This window comes from Syzygium oleosum, unplaced genomic scaffold (genome assembly GCF_021117445.2).
Source record: "Syzygium oleosum isolate NSW1041296 unplaced genomic scaffold, Sole_v2.1 Sole_v2.02, whole genome shotgun sequence".
NCBI classification, from domain to species: domain Eukaryota; kingdom Viridiplantae; phylum Streptophyta; class Magnoliopsida; order Myrtales; family Myrtaceae; genus Syzygium; species Syzygium oleosum.
Genome location: NW_026607486.1, coordinates 6615652 through 6635059, shown reverse-complemented (window position 1 = coordinate 6635059; position 19408 = coordinate 6615652). Strand labels below are relative to the sequence as shown.

Genomic DNA, 19408 nt, shown 5'->3' with positions numbered 1-19408 from the left:
CTATTCGTTTCGGGTTGGTTGCTTCACTTCTTTTATGTTTTGGTTCAAATTCGGTGATTTAATATTTTAATTTTATTTAAAATTGTCATATTCTTAACGAAATTGGAAATGCGAGGTAGAGATGAACAAATGGTCGTTGTCATTTCTCTCTTATTTATTTCGTGCTGGCCCCACATGCCAATAATTTTATATAGGATGAATTTATGATATTATGTTAGCGAGCCGTTCACTTCAAACTTTCAAATTCAAATTATCGATTGATATATTGTTTGCAAAATAGAGCCATAATTTGTTAAATGACACCAAATGAGCATAACGCGTTAGTATTAAGTTACTAATGATATATGAAATACTTGTACACTATCCCTGAGTTCTTGTCCGGGCCATTTTTTTATTACAATTTTGTTGGCATATCATTCAGCTCTTGAAAAGTCAGTAAACCAATGAAAATAGAAGAATGCAAAATATTCAAAAAATTAAAAGTGATTTAGGGAAAAAAAACATAGAAAGAAGGGAATGAAGTGTCTGGGCTTACTTTTAGAGGTAACGTCCAAAAAGCTTTTGAATTATGAATTCATGACACATAGAAACCTTCATGAACATGAATTGAAAGTGAAAAAAGGGAATGAAGTTGGAACGTAAGATGCTATTCTGCTGCATAAAAGAATCGATGAACTAATATCTACGAACAAGTATGAACATGAATCTGTTACCACGAAAGAAAAAAATGAACAAGAAATCTATAATTAATTAGTAATTGATTGACTAGAGGCAGTTGCAGATGCCTGTTGTCCTCGCCTCATCTTCTTTTGGACCTCAACCTATTCAAGTCAAACCTGTTGGCTTGATCCACTCACGAGTAATGTGTGCGTTAATTTTTCAATTGGGCTATAAGAATATGGGGAAAATTCCAATTAAGGACCCCAAGTGGGGTCAAATTCTCAAAAAAGGGTCCAAAGTGAACATTGTGTCAAATAAAGGCCTGAAGTGCTTAATCAGTCTCAAATAAGGACCTGAAGTGCCCAAAAAGTCTCAAATAAGGACCTAGGTCCTCAGTAGCCAAAATACACCTTGTGGCGAAGATCTTGTTCCGGCACCGGAGACAGTAACTTTTTAATTTTTTTATTATTTTCTTTCTGTTTTTCCTTTTGTGTTTTTTTTCTTTTCCTTTTCCTTTTCTTTTTTTTTTTCTTTTCTTCCTCCGGCCATAGCCGGGGCCGGCGGAGGTCGCGGCCTCGAGGCGAGGCGGCCCTCGCCGGCGTCGGGCGAGGCGGCCCTCGCCGGCGTCGGGCGAGGCCGCCTCGCTGGGGCCGGGCGAGGTCGCCTTCGCCGCTGGGCTGGGCGAGGCCGGCCTCACCGTTGCCGCGAGGTCGAGCCTCGCTAGATCCAGGCGAGGGCTCGGCCCCGCCGGCCGCTGGCGAGGCTCGACCTCGCCGGTGTCGGGCGAGGCTGGGCGAGGCTCGACCTCGCCGGCGTCGGGCGAGGCTGGCGAGGCTCGACCTCGCCTGATCTGGCGAGGCCGAGCCCTCTCTCTCTCCAGCCTCGAAGTTCGTCCGGTCGAAGCCGTGGGAGGAGGAGCAGGGCCTCCTCCAAGGACCCAGGGCCTGCATCGCCGCCTTGAGCAGCATCGAGAGGAAGCGATTCCAGACGATCTTCGACTTTGCTTCAACCAGACGAACTTCGGCGTCGGGCGAGGCCGGCGAGGTCGAGCCTCGCCAGCGGCCGGCTGGCCGAGGCTCGACCTCGCTTGCAACTGGCGAGGCCGGTCTCGCCCGACGCCGGTGAGGTCGAGCCCTCGCCAGATCTGGCGAGGCTCGACCTCGCCGGCAACTGGCGAGGCCGGCCTCGCCCAGCCCAGGCGAGGGCGGCCCTCGCCCGACCCCGGCGAGGGCGGCCCTCGCCCGACGCCGGCGAGGGCGGCCTCGCCTGAGGCAGGCGACCTCCGTCGGCCCCGGCTATGGCCGGCGGAGGAAGAAAAGAAAAGGAAAAGGAAAAGAAAAAAAAAAGAAAAGGAAAAACAGAAAGAAAATAATAAAAAAATTAAAAAGTTACTGTTCCGGTGCCGGAACAGTAACTTTCTCGCCGGCCGGTAGGTATTTTGGCCGGCCGGGGACTCAGGTCCTTATTTGAGACTTTTTGGGCACTTCGGGTCCTTATTTGAGACTGGTTGAGCACTTCATGCCCTTATTTGACACAATGTTCACTTTGGACCCTTTTTTGAGAATTTGACCCCACTTGGGGTCCTTAATTGGAATTTTCCCTAAGAATATGTGTACAAGTATATTGCATTCAATTAAAAATATAAAGCATGCATTCAGTTACTTATTTGGTTATTGAAAATCGGAATTCGATAAATCACTTAAAAGATAATAATTGAGTTGAAACGGAATTAGATACGTGTGAAAGACATCGAGAGAGGACCGAGCTAGTAATTGTGGATGTGATTTTATATTCTAATTTTGTTTAAAATTGCGATATTCTTAAGGAAGTTGGATATGTGAGGTAGAGATAAACAAAATGCCCGTTGTTATTTATCTTTTATCTATTCCACGCCAGCACCACATGGTACAATTCCATGTAAAATGAATTTATTTTGAACTGGTATTTTATCACTGAACCTTTCGTTTCAAATTTTCAAATATAAAAAGTTGATTGATATTTTATCTGTAAAAGGAAGCTGCTGAGGAAAATTCAGAGACGACCAAGGTTTGAAACAATGGCGTCGAGTGCTTGTCCCCATTTTTGTTGGAGTACCCATCTTGAGAATATCACCGCAAAGATTCTTTATCCAATTAAATGGAAATAGAATAGGATTATCAGCTAAATTTGTGCTAAGCCAGGTTAAAATTGATAAATCACTTTTGGAAGAACGAATTTGTTCGTAACAAAAGAGGTGTAAGAAATGAGTGATGTAAAGCTAGGTTAATCTCCTAATATGCGCGTATGGCTCGATTTATTTGATTGTTTTCATGTGTGTCATAAGATCAACTAGGTTTTTTTTTTCTTACTACCGGATATCATGTAAAAGGTCTTAAGAAGTATCATGCTATGGATTTTGGTATGTTTTATAATGTGATTGTTGAAACCATCATGAGCTGAGAGAAGTAAGAACAACTACTTTTGATGATGGCAGGCTTCATGCAATTTACTACAAAACATGAACTGGTGGGTGGATTGGTTGTTAACGACAAAACATATATATGCCATGAAAAGCAAAACGAAAATGGTAAAAAGTTGCAAAGAATGAACCACGACTGGCATGTAGGAACTGCGACTAAGCATATCCAATTAGAAAATGCACGGCGGATGCCACTTGCCATTAGGAAATGCAACTCACATGCATCAATTCGCATAAAAGGAGACAGATTGCACCCACAAATCCAACTAAACAAGCCAAAGCAACACTAAAGAAAAAATTCCTTCTACCATCAATGTCTTTGCTTCAACAAGCTGCGATCGCCTTATCTAATCAATTGCACCAATTTAGGAAACCGACCATGGTTGAAATGAAGGGAATTAGATAACACTAAATTTAGATGGAATCGACGCTCCTCCGACTGAGGATCGTGTCTTTGAAAGCAACAAGCAAATTCTTCAATTCAGGAGGCTTCGAGGTTCAGAAGCTGCGTGAGTCGCACGTGCATTTTTTTGGAGGAAAATTTCGATCAGAAGAACCCTTAACTTCTCCAATTGAGAGCTTCATCTGGGATTCAAATTGGGTCAAAACGGATTTCCTTTTTTTTTTATTAAACCAACCCTGCTCTGGCCTCTGGGAACAAGCCGGCCGGCGAAGATTCAACCGACCAGTGAGCTCGGGCTCTTGTTCGAGACTGGATCGGTCACTTCAACCCCCTTATTTATTTAAGACAAGGTCCCATTTCGAACCCTCTTTCCAGAAAACGGCCCCATTTCAGGGACCCGCTTGAAATTTATACACAATTACATGACTAGATTGCAAAATTACTTTCCCAATCCTCAGTCCCAAGAGAAACTCCAGATCCTGAGTTTTTTTCTTCTCCGCCATATCAACCGACCGCTCAACAAGCTTCGCACCAAGTAGCGCGTCGAGGCGAGATTCAGAGCACCGCAATGGCTCAGCCGTTCGTGAAGAAGGACGATGACGACGAGGAAGGTAACGCCTCCGCTTGTACATCATCTGCCTGCGCGATGCTGGTGCGGGTCGTGAGCTTCTTCTAGATCCGTTTGTTCTGGTCGGGGCGTGTAGGCCTCTGATCGGACGGGCTGTGGTTGGTTTGTGTTTTCTCGGATTGATCCGGTTTGGCAGCCGCCCGATCCGAGCGGATTCCCGTGTTTGTTTCTGTGTTGTCGGCGGAGATTGTCGTGAATGCAGCTCCCGACGAGCGATGGCGATGTTGGAATTGCGCGAATCTACTTGGTCTCGATGGGCGTGATCCGTCGTTTTAGTCAGGGTATAGGTCTGATTGGATGGGCTATATGGTTATTTTCTCGGATTGATTTGGTTTCCCGTTCGCACGATCCGAGTGGGTTTTATGTGTTGTTTTGTATTATGGGCGGAGATAAGTGTGAATGTAGCTCCACTGAGCAATGTGGATGTTAAATTGCGCGAATCTACTCGGTCTTGATGGGCGTGATCCGCCGTTTTAGTCAGAATATAGGTCTGATTGGATGGGCTATATGGTTGTTTTCTCGACTTGATTTGGTTTCCCGTTCGCTCGATCCGAGTGGGTTTCCGTGTTGTTTCGTGTTATCGGCGGTGGTAATCGTGAATGCAGCTCCACTGAGCAATGGCAATGTTAAATTGCGTGAATCTACTCGGTCTTGATGGACAATGATCTGGGTTTTTTCCTTTCAGTATCACTATTTAATGTTCATCAGATGCTAATGATTGCAGACTTCTGGTTCTTTTTGTGTGAAATGTGATGGCATAGACCTCCGTATGTGGGTCGTTTATTTCACCTGATTTTGCGATTCGAATGCTATGCAGCTGAATACTCTCCGTTTCTCGGGATTGAGAAGGGGGCAGTTCTTCAGGAAGCTAGAGTTTTCAATGACCCTCAGCTTGATCCTAGGCGTTGCTCTCAGGTCTCACTTTGTGTTATTTAATTTTGAACCTACATTTTGCACAAAGTTCTTATATCGATGACTGAGTTTTCTGACGTTTGTTCACTCGATTGCAGGTCATCACAAAGCTACTCTATCTGCTGAATCAGGGGGAGACATTCACCAAGGTCAAATTTTTTGGCTGATTATAATGCTGTTAGTTTTCTAATAATTGTTCTAAATCATTACCCCTTATACTTCATTGGCCTTTATGCACAAGATTATGGAGAATTTGACTAAATGCGTCTCCTTTTGAGTTCTACATGTGACTGGATCTCCATTCAATCATGCAGATAGAAGCAACAGAAGTCTTTTTTGCTGTGACAAAACTTTTCCAATCCAAAGATATAGGATTAAGGAGAATGGTTTATTTGATGATAAAGGAGCTCTCTCCTTCTGCAGATGAGGTTATATGGTGTATTGGAATATGTTAATCCTGACTTCCTTTATATGAATGAGCCTTGGTTTTATTTAGCAAATTCTGACTTGTTAAATTTTCTTTGCTTTGCTAGGTAATTATTGTGACAAGCTCCCTAATGAAGGATATGAATAGCAAGACTGACATGTATCGTGCCAATGCAATTCGAGTTTTATGTCGGATCATAGATGGAACCCTGCTCACCCAAATTGAACGCTACTTGAAACAAGCTATTGTTGACAAGAATCCAGTGGTTGCTAGTGCAGCCTTAGTTAGCGGGATCCATATACTTCAGGTTCTTTTAAATTCTTTCTGCTGACGGTCACTAGTTCCTTCTTTATGTCAAAACCTGCCTCTTTATATTTGTCTTATGTTTACAGTCGAACCCAGAGATTGTAAAAAGGTGGAGCAATGAGATTCAGGAAGCTGTGCAATCAAGACTAGCCCTTGTACAGTTTCACGCACTTGCCTTACTCCATCAGGTTGGTCAAAGTGTTTTTTGTCTACATGGTTGGACTTACCATTTGAAAGCAATTTTTTGGAAAAACTGCAGTCTTATATCTCAGTATTATTTCAGCTGCATGGCTATTTACATTTCCATTGATGATTTTAGACTTGATCATGTTTTGTATGTTTCATGTCTATGGACACCAGACTGCCCATCCCGAGGGGAAGGCTAATGCCATGGCAATAATATGATTTACTATCTGAGGCTAAACATGAAGAGATCCTTTTTGTTGACCTCTCTAAAAAATCTGTGCTTTATGAATAAGATGAACTTTTAGCTTCTGGAATTTGCATTCAGGAAGAGAAGTTGTCTCATTTTCCAAAATAGAAACTAGCTAGTGGATTCTGAAGTGTTATTCACTGTTCTTTCTGTGTCCTCTATTTCTTTTACCTTAAGGAATTGCTTGCTTGTCAATTGGTTCTTTCCTGTTATTGTTCCGAACTAATACAAGTTCATAAGTAGCCTCGTAGGAGGAATCCTATCACTTTTAGTTGATGAAAAGTCTAGAGAGAGAGAGATCTTTGACACCATCGTACCAGCTTTCCCTGTGGTCAACGATCTCTGATCTAAAATAGGCATAATTTATCCTTAGTTGGTCATAATCAAGCAAGCTATTAGCAGCACTTGATTTTTTTTTTAAGGAAGGAAATAAGTGGCTCAACGATTAGTCTTGTGGTTGAGGTGTCAATGGCTCTAGATGAAAATGCATTGTTGATAAGAGACAGGAAGGATGCAGATTTTTTATATTTCCTCTTTTATTATGGTGGGTAAATGTAAATACTTAGTCTTCCCTTTTCTTCAATACCTAGAATAACTTAAATTTAACAGTTCAGTCTATACTGTAAACTGGCTTATTCATGTTGTGTCATGACACATCACCTTTCTTTTCTTTTGATCTCCTTTTCTTTTCAAAAAACAAACCTGAATTTGTCCTGTGCATTGACTGGTCATAGTCTAGCACGTTGCCTTGTGCTGCTGGACATAATACTGTCTTGTATCATGCTATTTTTTCGCTTTTTGCTGTGGAAAGAGGCGTTCCTTTTTGGCCATAAAGAAAGAAAAGAGCCTCTGATTATACTCTAATGTATACAATGCCACACAATAACGAGACTGTCCTTTTTACTGTATGCTTAAATTGTATATAAATTACTTATTAGCATCAAGGTGCTGACATCACATCTTATTCAAAACACGCAGATTCGGCAAAATGATAGACTTGCTGTGAGCAAGCTTGTAACAAGCTTGACAAGGGGGTCTGTTCGATCACCTTTGGCCCAGTGCCTTTTAATACGCTATACGAGTCAGGTACTTGTAGCTACTTAGCTGGAAGAAGTCCTTTTCAATATGACATAACTAATTTGCATGACATTATCCTTGATTAAACAACATATGCAGGTTATCCATGAGTCAGCCAGTAATTCACAAACTGGTGAAAGACCATTCTTTGATTATCTGGAAAGCTGTCTGCGGCACAAGGCTGAAATGGTGATTCTTGAGGCTGCAAGAGCTATCACCGAGCTTAATGGAGTGACAAGCAGGGAATTGACTCCAGCAATAACTGTTCTCCAGCTATTTTTAAGTTCTTCGAAACCAGTGCTGAGATTTGCAGCCGTTCGCACTCTGAATAAGGTTAGCACCTGCCACCCTACTCCTCCCTAGATTTTCTGTCAATTCTTTTTTAAAACCTTTTTTTATTTGTAGAAGACTAATCAATGTAAATATCTATCCATCATCTAAATGGGTGAGAGCAGTTTCATCATCATCACGTTCAGTCTGCATATATTGTTACTTTTGTCTTTCTTCATTAGTTGTATATGTGTATGCGTACATATGTAGCATAGGTGCACGGGCACCCGTATATTTGAAGAAACAGAGCGACTAGTTCAGTCTTTGAACCTTATTTGTAGCCCCAGGAGGACAAAGAAAGAAAGCAACTGGTTGTAGATTGTTGTACTCTATTTATCGCCCCATGAATTGTAAGATGGAAATATTCAGATGGCATGTATGTGGACTTTTGTCCAGAATTGAGTTGTGATCAGGCTCTGAAAGGTTGTTTAAGACAGCTACTGATTTTGGTATTAGAACTGAACTAGTGGTGGAACGAGGAGCTCTTCTCTTGGCACTATCATGGGAGTTGGAATAAGACCTCTCAAGTTTAGATTTCCACATAGTTTGCTTCTCGTTTGTGGTGTTCAATATAGTTAAATTCTTTCATCAAAATTTGACCCAGGCCAAGGATTCCACAAGGCTTCAAAAAAGAGTTTGGTTGACGGACAATCAATATTTTTCATTAACATTCCTGCAGTCACAGTTCTATTCCGTGTAAATCTCCAAGAATATTCTTTAACAGGTTGCAATGACACATCCAACGGCCGTCACTAATTGCAATATAGATATGGAGAGTCTGATTTCTGACCAAAACAGAAGCATTGCCACACTTGCCATCACCACTCTCCTGAAGACAGGAAATGAATCGAGTGTTGATCGTCTGATGAAGCAGATTACCAACTTTATGTCAGATATTGCTGATGAGTTCAAAATTGTAGTGGTGGAAGCCATAAGGTCATTATGTTTGAAGTTTCCTCTGAAATATAGATCCCTGTGAGTTGGCCTCCTTCCATTTTTCTTTTTGGTACAACAAATATATCTTATCATGTGGTTATTCTCTGAAGTAACTGATACGTGGATCTGGATTAACCTGTGATGATGTTATTTTGGTTTTCATCAGGATGAACTTCCTTAGCAACATTCTTAGGGAAGAAGGTGGATTCGAGTATAAAAAGGCAATTATAGATTCAATTGTGATCCTCATCAGGGATATACCTGAAGCAAAAGAAAGTGGGTTGCTTCATCTGTGCGAGTTTATTGAAGATTGTGAATTTACTTATCTGTCGACACAGGTGGGTGTTTAAGTTACCATTATGTTTAAAGAGTTTCCCATTTTTTAAAATTCAACTTATACATGTGTTGTTACATTTTCATTGTCAGATTCTCCATTTTCTGGGAATCGAAGGGCCGAAAACCTCAGATCCTAGTAAGTACATACGGTACATATACAATCGGGTACATCTTGAGAATGCTACTGTTCGGGCTAGCGCTGTCAGCACCCTGGCAAAGTTCGGTGCCATGGTCGAATCATTGAAGGTGCACCGAGTTTCTTTTTCCTTCTGCTATTTAGCAAATGTTTTATTCACCTTTCAACAGTTCTTTGTGATCTGATCAATGCTGGATTAATCACTGACAACTTCCTTGCAGCCCCGTATCTTTGTTCTTCTACGGCGCTGTCTCTTTGACAGTGATGATGAGGTTAGTTGTCTGGGCATACATCATGTTATATGCTTTTAGCTTCGCATATTTTGCTTGTCATGCAATTTAGATTTTTTTTTCTATAGGAGCCTTCATGTCTTGCCTCGACTTAGTTTGTGCACACATGCAGGTTCGTGACAGAGCAACTCTTTACCTGAACACACTTGGGGGTGATGGTTCAGAAGTTGAAACTGGTGAAAACGGGAACGAGTTTCTCTTCGGGTCACTGGAAGTTCCCCTGGTCAACTTGGAGACCAGTCTGAAAAATTATGTCAGTCTTCTCCCCCCCTCTCTCCTTTATCTAAAGACCTTTAACTTTGACCTTACTTGTCCATTTCCAATATAGGAGCCTTCGGATGAGTCCTTTGACATAACCTCTGTGCCCAAGGAGATCAAGTCTCAGCCACTTGCAGAGAAAAAAGCCCCTGGAAAGAAGCCAACTACTGGTCTGGGTGCTCCTCCAAGTGGCCCTGCAACAACTGTTGATGCTTATGAGAGACTTCTTTCTTCAATTGCTGAGTTTTCCAGCTTTGGGAAGCTTTTTAAGGTTCTTTAGTTATATTTTTATCTCAATAATGTTTATGTCCATCTTTTGTTGGTAGAGATTTACTTAAAAGGTTTTCTTTTCTTGGCAGTCGTCTGCTTCAGTTGAGTTGACTGAAGCGGGAACAGAATATGCAGTTAATGTTGTGAAACACATTTTTGATAGCCATGTCGTGTTTCAGTACAACTGCACCAATACGATTCCGGAGGTGTTTTTGGAAAATGTAATGCTTTCTTCAAAACTGCTGTATCGTGCTTTGACACATTGCCTGAGACTGCAATTATAGTTTCTGAATTTGCTTCTAGGTTGCTGTTATAGTGGATTCCTCAGATGCAGAGGAGTTTTCTGAAGTTGCATCCAAACCTCTACGATCTCTTCCTTATGATTCACCTGGACAGACCTTTGTGGCATTTGAAAAGCCTGACGGTGTGCCTGCAGTTGGAAAATTCTCCAATATTTTGAAGTTCATAGTGAAAGAGGTATAAGTTGGCTTTTTACTTAGATGATCCCCTCATTCTACTTCAGCTTATAGTTTAGAGAAGAATGACTTGTCATCTTCAAGATCATGTTTAATGTGATATGACTAAAGATTGTTCAAATAACGGCTTGTCTTTCAGTAACTGGTTCGTCTAATATCATCTGTTGTCATTGTCAGATATTGTGGATGATATGAAATCCTCTCTCTAATTGCCTCAACATGTGAAAACATTTGGTATGGTAGAAGCACACACGCTACCATATGGTCACATTCTGCTGTGGGATTGATTGCCCATTCTCTACTGACAACTTGTAATTTTAAAAACCCATAAATCTTAATGCTATTACTCTGATCTTTTGGGTAAAATCTCATATTGAACTTGCATAAAGTGGAGAGAATGCAATCAACAGACTAATTTTACTCCTTGAGTTTTGAATTACTTTGTTGTTTCATATTTTACCTCCCTATCAGGTTGATCCATCCAGTGGCGAAGCGGAGGAAGATGGCGTTGAAGATGAATATCAGCTTGAGGACCTTGAGGTTGTTGCAGCAGATTACATGCTGAAAGTTGGAGTATCCAATTTCAGAAATGCATGGGAAAGCATGGGCGCAGATTATGAGCGGGTTGATGAATATGGCCTTGGCCCTAGGGAGAGCTTGGCTGAAGCTGTGAATGCAGTCATCAACCTTCTTGGCATGCAGCCCTGTGAGGTATTCTTTAGTTGGAAGTACTTTTTTTTGTGGCTTGATGTTGGTTTAAGAACATATATGCCAGAAAATTGATGCTGTGAACCTATCTAATGGATCAATTGGACAACTCCAGTGACGGACTGTAATACCTCCCTTGGGCTTTCTGACATAGTACTAATCCTTTCTATTGAAACTCTATCGACCTGATTAATAAAGATGCAAATGAACAAATTCATGTCAGTATGCTTTGCCTTTGAATCACCTATAACGGTTTGAGGCATGATAAAGACAGATATCAGACAAGCTCTTTCTACCTCTTCACTTGCCGTGAAGTCCATTGAATAAGTGAATGGACTTGTGCTTTTTTTTATAGCGATGGAAATTTTGCCGACCATGTTGGACCTATCCTTTCCCTACAAATGGGTGTTCTTTTTTAGACAAATCTTGAACTAAAGTTTGTTAATTTTCATGAATAAAGGACATTGAGACTGATAAGAAAACGATGACATGAGAGATGGAAGGACGGAAAGGATTTTCCTTTCTCCAACTCAGTGCAGATTGGCAATCGCCATTTTTTTTCATTCTATTGTTAGATATACTCTCTTATGATGTATTATCGTCCTGTGAAGTGAAAGAGAGTTTGTTATTTTGTCTTTAGGGAACAGAAGCGGTCCCAAGCAATTCCAGGTCCCACAGCTGCCTATTGTCTGGTGTATATATTGGGAACGTGAAGGTCCTCGTGCGCTTGTCATTCGGAATAGACAGTCATAGAGAAGTCGCGATGAAGTTGTCCGTGCGCTCCGAGGATGAAAGCGTCAGTGATGCCATACACGAGATTGTTAGCGGTTGATTTGCGTATTCAATTTGTTCTATTCTTTTGCCTTTTAGAAAGGAGAGCTGGAAGTGGAATTTTGCGGAAGAGACCGAAACTTCTCGGCATAGGGTGGTTGGGACATTGATTTGTACGACTCTGCTTCATTCTATACGTAGATATGATTCAAAGTGAATTAGGGAGAAAAAGAAGATGCTGGATCAGGCTTTCTTTCTTCTGCATATTCTTCTATTGTCTGGCAGACTCCGCTTGGTCGAGCCGGTCTGCCTCGGTGATCCCGCGCATATAAGATGAACATGGAGGCATTCTGCTGTACTGGCATTATGAACTATCTAATAATTGTTTCGATCATGCATCTCTCTCTCCCTTTTCTTTTCAATTCGAAAACCGGTCAAAGAGCAGGAATGGAATATGGTAGCAACCATCCGTGGCTTTATGTTTTACCATCAACGATTGCTGTTTGATATGTTGTGAATCACGGTCGCGAGGTTTCTATGCACAATAGACAAATGCTCATTCAAATCATAATGGAGCTTTCGCAACATTTCCAGGGACGGGCAATAGGGTCTTTGTATCATATTCTAGAGAATTCTCGGCATAAATGTCAATAGTTTTTGGACGGGAGATGCGATATCGGCCACTCGATTGGTAGTCGATCAATGGATGTAATAAGAGACCATCTACTATATAAAGGGTGTTTTCTTCTCGTTTATAACTATCCAAACAATCTCCTTCTCATTTATATCCATCCAAACAATTAAATGATCTTCTCCTTCTCATTTATATCCATCCAAACAATTAAATGATCTGGGTGAGCGAGCGCGTTCCCAAACAACCATACTGTGACAAACATGATGATCCAGGTGAGCGAGCAATTCATTCCCAAACAACCATATTATGACAAACAGGATATTTTGGAAATTTGATTTGTTACCACGGTCAATCTGGTGAAAAAAATTAGTCTCAAGAAAATATGTTCATCAAGTGAAAAAAAGATTAGAAAATGGAAAAAAAACTCCAATGCCGGGAATCGAACCCGGTCTCCTGGGTGAAAGCCAGATATCCTAACCGCTGGACGACAACGGAACAATCGTTAGATTTAGCACAATATTTAATATTAAACCACTTATATCTACCTTTATATTATAATAGAATCATATTTATTTATTTTTAAATTTCAGTGTTATCATTAAAAACTTCAAGTACATGCCTCTTGACCACGTATTTTTATGTAATGTTTTGAAAGGAAATCACTATCATTAAAGTAGTACCATGGCTAAAGCCTTACCTTGTCTCGCCTTCTTCACTTTTATAATTTACCCCACTTCTTTTGGAATTCCTACAACAGATGGAATCAAAATAATTACGAGTTGTTAAAACTTATTTACGATATCAGAGGACTTTGTAGAAGATGTATATCATGGCTCTGACTTCTCCTCCTTTTTTTTATCCGAATGCATTATTCCGACTCGACAACCCGCCCGAGCAAACAAAGATGAGTGCTTCCTTATTTCTATTCCGTAAAAAGACGGATATAACCCGATCCAACTTGTAAATTTTCTATTAGGTTTGACAAAAAAAATATATCTTAAGACGAAATTCTTGCATATTAAAGGTAAGACTCATTTGTTAAGGGAAATAATGCTTAAAAAATGATAGGGTCGGATATTGATCAATAAGATCTCGACCCATTTAAAACAGCCCAATTCATGATCTTGATCGTATTGAGCTGCAAGCCCAAAATAAAATTACGAACCCGACCTAATACGCCCAATCCCCGGTTCTCAGTTTTCCCCTTTTGCCGAAGAAATCCCATCGTCTCTCGTTCATTCCCTTATTATGCTTCCGAAAGCTAATTTTGTGCTTCGTCCTTATGCTTCAGAAGCTGTGTTTGTAAAGAACGAAACCTTGTGCGTCCTTGGCGAAAGATCAATTTGTATATTCACACGTGTATGTATTTACCTCATTTATCATCTCGTACGATTAAAAAAATTAGAATACGGTCCGGTACAGGTTCTACGGGGAAATATCGCATTTGATCAGAAAAGAATCGGATCGGAAAAGAGCAATTATTTGGATCGAAATCAATGCCTGAAAAATCATGTAGTTGACAGTAGATCTTGGAAAGAAGAGGTACATGGCAGAATATTTAGACTCATTTCAACCTAAAACCTTAGGGAATTTTTTCCCATACTCTTTTAACTTATGGTGAAAAACGAAAGGTGGGAAAAAAAAAAGGCTAGATATAAATATATTACACCTATATAAATATAAGAAGGAAGGCTTTTACAACTAAATATAAGGACAAGTTCTTCAGCTACACCACCATTCCTTATTCTGCCTCATATATAACACCTAACAATAGAGTTCTACCAGACTTCAGGTGCTCCCACCAGGGTAAACACAGCCATTGTAACCTGCAATTCAGACATTCAGTTCAAATAAGCAATAACCCAAAACTGAGATAAACTCATTCCACATGACTAACAAGGAAGTGAAATTGACATTCGATCTGTCGAATCGCATGCTATAGATACATTGCTGGCTCTGGCTCGTTTTCTAATAACTCGAGTTTTCGGGATTAATGTTTTATCTCGCATGAATCAGAGCATAGATCATGAGTTCGAACTTGGGCAACCCCCTTGTATTTATTCTATCTGTTAAGTCTATGGCTTGATTCTTAATAGCTTAAAGTTCTGGAGAAAACGATTTGTAGCAAATACACTTGCGAAACGAAGGCCTTTTTTAGTGGAGAGAAAAACTTGATTGAGGTCATGCATAATAATTAGGAGAAGTATATGCATCTCGCATGAATATGCACATGTCTAGAAGGGCATAAGATACTAAAGATACATGGATTGGTGTTTATTCACACATGTTCAGGAATTAGAATGTCTAGGTTAAGTGTGAGTACTCATAGAGTTACGCTACGGAAGACTTACTAGGATTGTTGGTTGTGAGTGTTGCCGTTTGAGAGAAATCGCAGTTCCAAGGGTTCTTGCCAGTGGTTTGGTAGTAGAGGTTCATGGCAAAAGCTGCATGTGATGCTACGGTGTTCGGATCGAAGCAAGCGCCCCCCGGCTGGATCGGACTGCAATCAATGTTCTGGCTGCAAGCATAGTCGAGACCTGCTTGCAATTGAGCGTCGGAAACACCAGATTTGGGAACACACCAGCCCATTCCTGTTGGTTTTGGGGTCGGAGTCACTGGAGCTGTTGGAGAAGCTGGGGTCTGAATGACAGGAGAAACTTTGAGAATCAGTAAGTGTTAATTTCCGTGTATAAATACAAGGCAACCAGGAATGCATTACTCTTTTAAGCACCCAATATCCACCATGCTGTCCTTAGAAATAAAGTACTGTATGCATAGATGTCCTTAGAAATAAGTAGGTGGCTCCGAATGTTTGTATTCAAAGGATCTTTATTAAGTGGAACTCAACTCTCCTAAATTCTGAGCCAAAAACCAAATTGAAAAAAGAAAGCAAAAACCTCCAAATCCTAAGGATTCTTATTGAAAGTGCCTCGCAGGGTCGACAGACCACCAATCATGTGTGTGATAGTAGCTTTGTGCCAGACTAGGACAGGGTAGGTCCTAGATGATTTCTGTTAAGTTTTATTTCGCTGCCTATTAATCTCCTGAAAGCCTATTGCACCTTTTTGTCTCCCGTAACAAAGGTCAAGACTCATACTTTCCATTATTTCAGACTTGGATTGCAAAGCAATATGCATACCACACCTCTTATGTCGAATGTTTGATACAGCACAATTCCTATATCGTCTAATAAATCCTGCCAAAATGAAGGACCACAATGGCCTAAAGGAACCGCAATTACCTGGCTACTCTTCGAAATACCAATGCCATATGCCATGGTCAGATCAGGCTTGAACAGTCCAAACGATCGTTCAGAAGTAGGCCCTGGTTTCAAATCCTCGTCATAGAGCGCAAAAATGTATGTATCCACGGACTTGCCTGGCATCAGTGGAGTGCCAACCAACGATCTAAGGTGGGCAACCAAATTGCCGTTGTAGGCCTTAGCATTCTCTACACTAGGCCCGACCTCATTGCTGTCGCCATTGTACGGCCATCCCGTCTCCGCAACCACAATTTCAATGTCCTTGTACCCCAATGCCTTTAGGGCAGAGTAAACAGCATCAACCTGCAGATTGTGATTTTGCTCATTTATCAAGTGAAATCACGTTGTTCTTCAGATAAAAGAACGTGGAACATGTCAGATAGCTAGTTGATGAGATCTACCCTATCCCCTTGGCTACATTTTCGCCCATATTATCGAAGGGGCTTGACATTGAGTGGTCCATCATTCGATTTTTTAAGGTCCACTTATGTACATGGCCAAAAGATGTTTGAAGGGTTTTGTCTGATATTGTTCCTCCGGACAGCCTGTCAGCCCGTTACCAGTCGCAACAAATCGCATCAAGTCACTTTCCAAGGTTCCCATCACCTCACGGCACAAGATGATCACCTTTCTAAAGAGATGAGCTAAGCATAGTGCAGTTATTACTTTATCAATTTGTAGTAGTGCTGGTATGTATGCTAGTATATCATGGGCCTTTATACCACCAGAATCAGATGCTTTTTTCAACAGATAAGATGAAAAAGGTTGACGACAAAAATGCCTGAATGGAAGTCTACAGTAAAACATAACCACCACAAATAACCATTTCTAGAAGTTGGAAGGTTTGAGTCATGAGTTCTTCTCAGAAGCAAACTTTTTCAGCCAGAACACTCTAACCTCACCATTAAAACGCCCCAGAATAGGGAAGAGAAAATTAAAGCGTCTCTCTTGCCTCCTTCTGCACTCATATACAGGAGAAGAAATAAAGCATCTCCTCATTTCATCACAAGTAGCATCTAAACTATGAGAGAACTGATCAGGAAAACTATTATTTCATGGTTAAGGAGTGAAAGATCAATAAGTACTGTGAAATTTGGACACAACAAGGCAGTACACCGGGCAAGCTATGCACTATGACACCAGCGTAGTACATATAGAAGCAACAAAACTCATTTCTATGGGACCACATTGCTGGTAGAGAACCCAACCTAAACGAAGAACGGGTGGTGGTGGACTCGCTTTTTCTAAGTCTACTCTGAAAGAATTCATTCGTTGCTCAGTTGAGGCCCACCATTTCTAAAAGATTGACTAAGACTCCACCTGTAGAAAGTAAATGTCTTAAACAGGCCCCATCTATTTGAGAACAAAGCAGATCGAAAGTTCTTAATTAGCTCGCCCCGAGCCCGAACCACAAGTTGGACGAGCACGGACAGATACTTTACTTTGTCGGGTCGAACTCGCCCGCAGATGCTTGCTTGGATCCGCCAAGGCCCAATCGTCTTAAAAAAAAATTTAAAACTTTTTTTGCAAATTGATCGAGCCCGAACTTAAACGAGTCAAACTCAGACTCGGTTTCGGTATCGAGCTGTGTACAACCGAGTCGAGCTCGACTAGACTCGGGCTACACCATCAGGCCATAGCCAGCGGGCATAAGAGAGAGGAAAGAAGAAAGAAAGAATCAAACGTCAATGCATTGGACCGTTAGACGCATACACGCAGCACAGCACAAGTGCAAAAAAAACATACTAAGAAAGAACAAGTGGTGTCAAGCAGAGATGGGCCGAGAGAGAACTCTCGCAGCCAGGCCCAGAACCCAGGAAGAAAAAACAAGAAGACAAGACAGAAAATAGAAACCAAACCTCACCTGAGCATCGAACATGTTCATGTACTTGATCCCGGTCCCGGAGTCGACCCGACCCGCGTTGGGCTGGAACAGGCAGAACGCCAGCGTCTCGGGCCTCGGGTCGCTCTGGTACGCGAAGAACGGGTACGGGTTGATGGCGAGGGGCGACCCGTTCTCCCGCTGGAACTCCAGCAGGTCCCTCAGCCGCCCCTCGAACGACGGGTGGAACAGGCCCGACGACGGCGGGTCGGACTGGCTCAGCAGCGACATGGCGTGCACCGACGACACCCTCACCTTGCCCCCCAGCCCGGCGGCGGTGATGGCCCCCTGCATGTTCCGCATCGCCGGCAGGAGCTGCGATATCAAGTTCTCGTCGTTGGACATCAACACCTGCAAAAACAAAAACATAAAAAAAAAAAGAATTGCATCCTTTTCAGTCTTTTTCTTGATGCCAGCTCCATCAAAAAGTAGAAAAGGAATAGCATCATCCACCCAAAAAGCCAGATGAAAAAAAACGAAGGGCCTTTACGCCCGTTTGGCCGCATTATTTGCGCCAATTAGGATCAGTGTTCGAGTTTGTGCTGGCGTGCCATGTCGTGTTGTGTCGAAATCTTGAAGCGAACTTAAGCTAAATGCATTTCGAATGATGACTTCAATCCATTTCAACACTTCTTGAATTATATAGCTCTTCTTGAGCCTGTGAATCTTGGAATTGGAAGGGGTTGCGCTTTGGTCTTCGGTTTCGTCGGAACAACACAGATTGAAACCGACCCAAGAGAGAGCTGTGCGGGATTCACCTCATTGCCCACCGTGACGAGGGTGATGTCGCTGGCGGGATAAAACGGGAGGATGTTGGCGCCGACCCACCGGGCGGCCGCGGCGGGATCGGAGGCCAGCGACGGTATGTCGCCGTTGGCCGCCCCGATCACGATCCCGATCCCCGTGTCCGCCAGCGCCCTGATGATCGCCGGATCGGCGCCGTACAGCCTGACCTTCCCGATCGTCGTCGACGCCAGGAGCTTCGCCGTGGACTCCGGCGGCGGGAGGTTGTCGGCGACCTGCCCGTAGTTCACTCCGACGAACGACTGCGAAACTGCAGAGACACAAAAACAGGGGCGGCAAGAAAGAATTACTACCATAATTAGACACATTCCTCAGCTCCCTCTCTCGACTCGGTCACGACGGGACAGCTCCCAGCAGACACAATCGAATGCCGGGAGCGGAAAAGGGAAGGAACCCGCCTCGGACCCCGCGAATCTGGACACGACGAGCGAGAACCTCCGGCACCCATTTCTCGCAAGACTCGACTCGCTCCATAAACCAGACAAGATTCAGCTCAAAACTCTTGCAAATTTGGCTACTCAACTAGTGAAGAATCTACCTACCCACCCACACACACACACACACACACACAGACAGATGGGAAGAGAACACTTACAGGCCAAGGGAGAAGCGTGGAGGAGGAGGAGGAGGAGGGAGAGAGAGGAGGGGATGGAGAGAAGGGAAGCCGCCATGGATGCTTTGGATGAGCTGAACTGAGGTTGAGAGAGGTGAGCTGGATACGGGGAGCTGAGCGTGTCCGTGCGTGTGCGTCCCAGCGTTTTTGAAAAAGCGGTACAAATAGAGTTCGAGCACGAGAAGTTAATAATTGAGAAAATTGCGCGAATGTCTCCTGAATTTTGGCTTAATACTTAACGTAGTCCTTAAATATTTAATTTATTTAATACGGTTCTTAAATTTTAGCCCAACGATACTCTAATTTTGATAGATGTTCAATTTAGTCCATATACAATATGAAAATATCTAATGTTATATTTCAACAGAGTTAATATCATGAAAAACCCCAAACCGATA

At 42.3% G+C, this 19408-nt stretch overlaps 2 protein-coding genes and 1 non-coding gene across 3 annotated transcripts; 1 reads left to right on the top strand and 2 right to left on the bottom strand.

Moving 5' to 3' along the window:
• Window positions 1-3985: 3985 nt before the first annotated feature.
• On the top strand, window positions 3986-12209 carry LOC115689575 (coatomer subunit gamma). Its single transcript, XM_030615665.2, has 18 exons — window positions 3986-4132; window positions 4967-5064; window positions 5160-5210; window positions 5376-5489; window positions 5595-5795; window positions 5881-5982; window positions 7206-7313; window positions 7404-7637; window positions 8359-8609; window positions 8737-8908; window positions 8997-9152; window positions 9264-9314; window positions 9445-9585; window positions 9661-9861; window positions 9950-10081; window positions 10164-10337; window positions 10808-11047; window positions 11685-12209. The coding sequence occupies exons 1-18, from the start codon at window positions 4090-4092 to the stop codon at window positions 11874-11876; spliced, it is 2661 nt and encodes an 886-aa protein (XP_030471525.1). The 5' UTR covers window positions 3986-4089; the 3' UTR covers window positions 11877-12209.
• A 664-nt stretch (window positions 12210-12873) lies between these two features.
• TRNAE-UUC (transfer RNA glutamic acid (anticodon UUC)) lies at window positions 12874-12944 on the bottom strand. The gene has a single exon. It is a non-coding gene; the product is annotated as a tRNA-Glu (tRNA).
• A 971-nt stretch (window positions 12945-13915) lies between these two features.
• Window positions 13916-19205, bottom strand: LOC115690007 (glucan endo-1,3-beta-glucosidase 7-like). The gene is made up of 6 exons (XM_030616231.2): window positions 18993-19205; window positions 18352-18647; window positions 17576-17944; window positions 15691-16014; window positions 14801-15089; window positions 13916-14275 (listed from the first exon to the last, which is right to left on the bottom strand). The coding sequence occupies exons 1-6, from the start codon at window positions 19066-19068 to the stop codon at window positions 14238-14240; spliced, it is 1392 nt and encodes a 463-aa protein (XP_030472091.1). The 5' UTR covers window positions 19069-19205; the 3' UTR covers window positions 13916-14237.
• Between the last annotated feature and the right edge of the window lie 203 nt (window positions 19206-19408).

What these genes read in the sequence shown, in the direction of transcription:
- LOC115689575 (XM_030615665.2), top strand. Translation starts at nt 4,090, where the DNA reads ATGGCTCAGCCGTTCGTGAAGAAGGACGATGACGACGAGGAAG. An exon ending in CACTTGCCTTACTCCATCAG is followed by an intron (nt 5,983 to 7,205) that starts GTTGGTCAAAGT and finishes CAAAACACGCAG; the next exon opens with ATTCGGCAAAATGATAGACT. An exon ending in CCTCTGAAATATAGATCCCT is followed by an intron (nt 8,610 to 8,736) that starts GTGAGTTGGCCT and finishes GGTTTTCATCAG; the next exon opens with GATGAACTTCCTTAGCAACA.
- LOC115690007 (XM_030616231.2), bottom strand. Translation starts at nt 19,068, where the DNA reads ATGGCGGCTTCCCTTCTCTCCATCCCCTCCTCTCTCTCCCTCCTCCTC. An exon ending in TCGTCACGGTGGGCAATGAG is followed by an intron (nt 17,945 to 18,351) that starts GTGAATCCCGCA and finishes TTGTTTTTGCAG; the next exon opens with GTGTTGATGTCCAACGACGA. An exon ending in GTATTTCGAAGAGTAGCCAG is followed by an intron (nt 15,090 to 15,690) that starts GTAATTGCGGTT and finishes CCTGTCATTCAG; the next exon opens with ACCCCAGCTTCTCCAACAGC.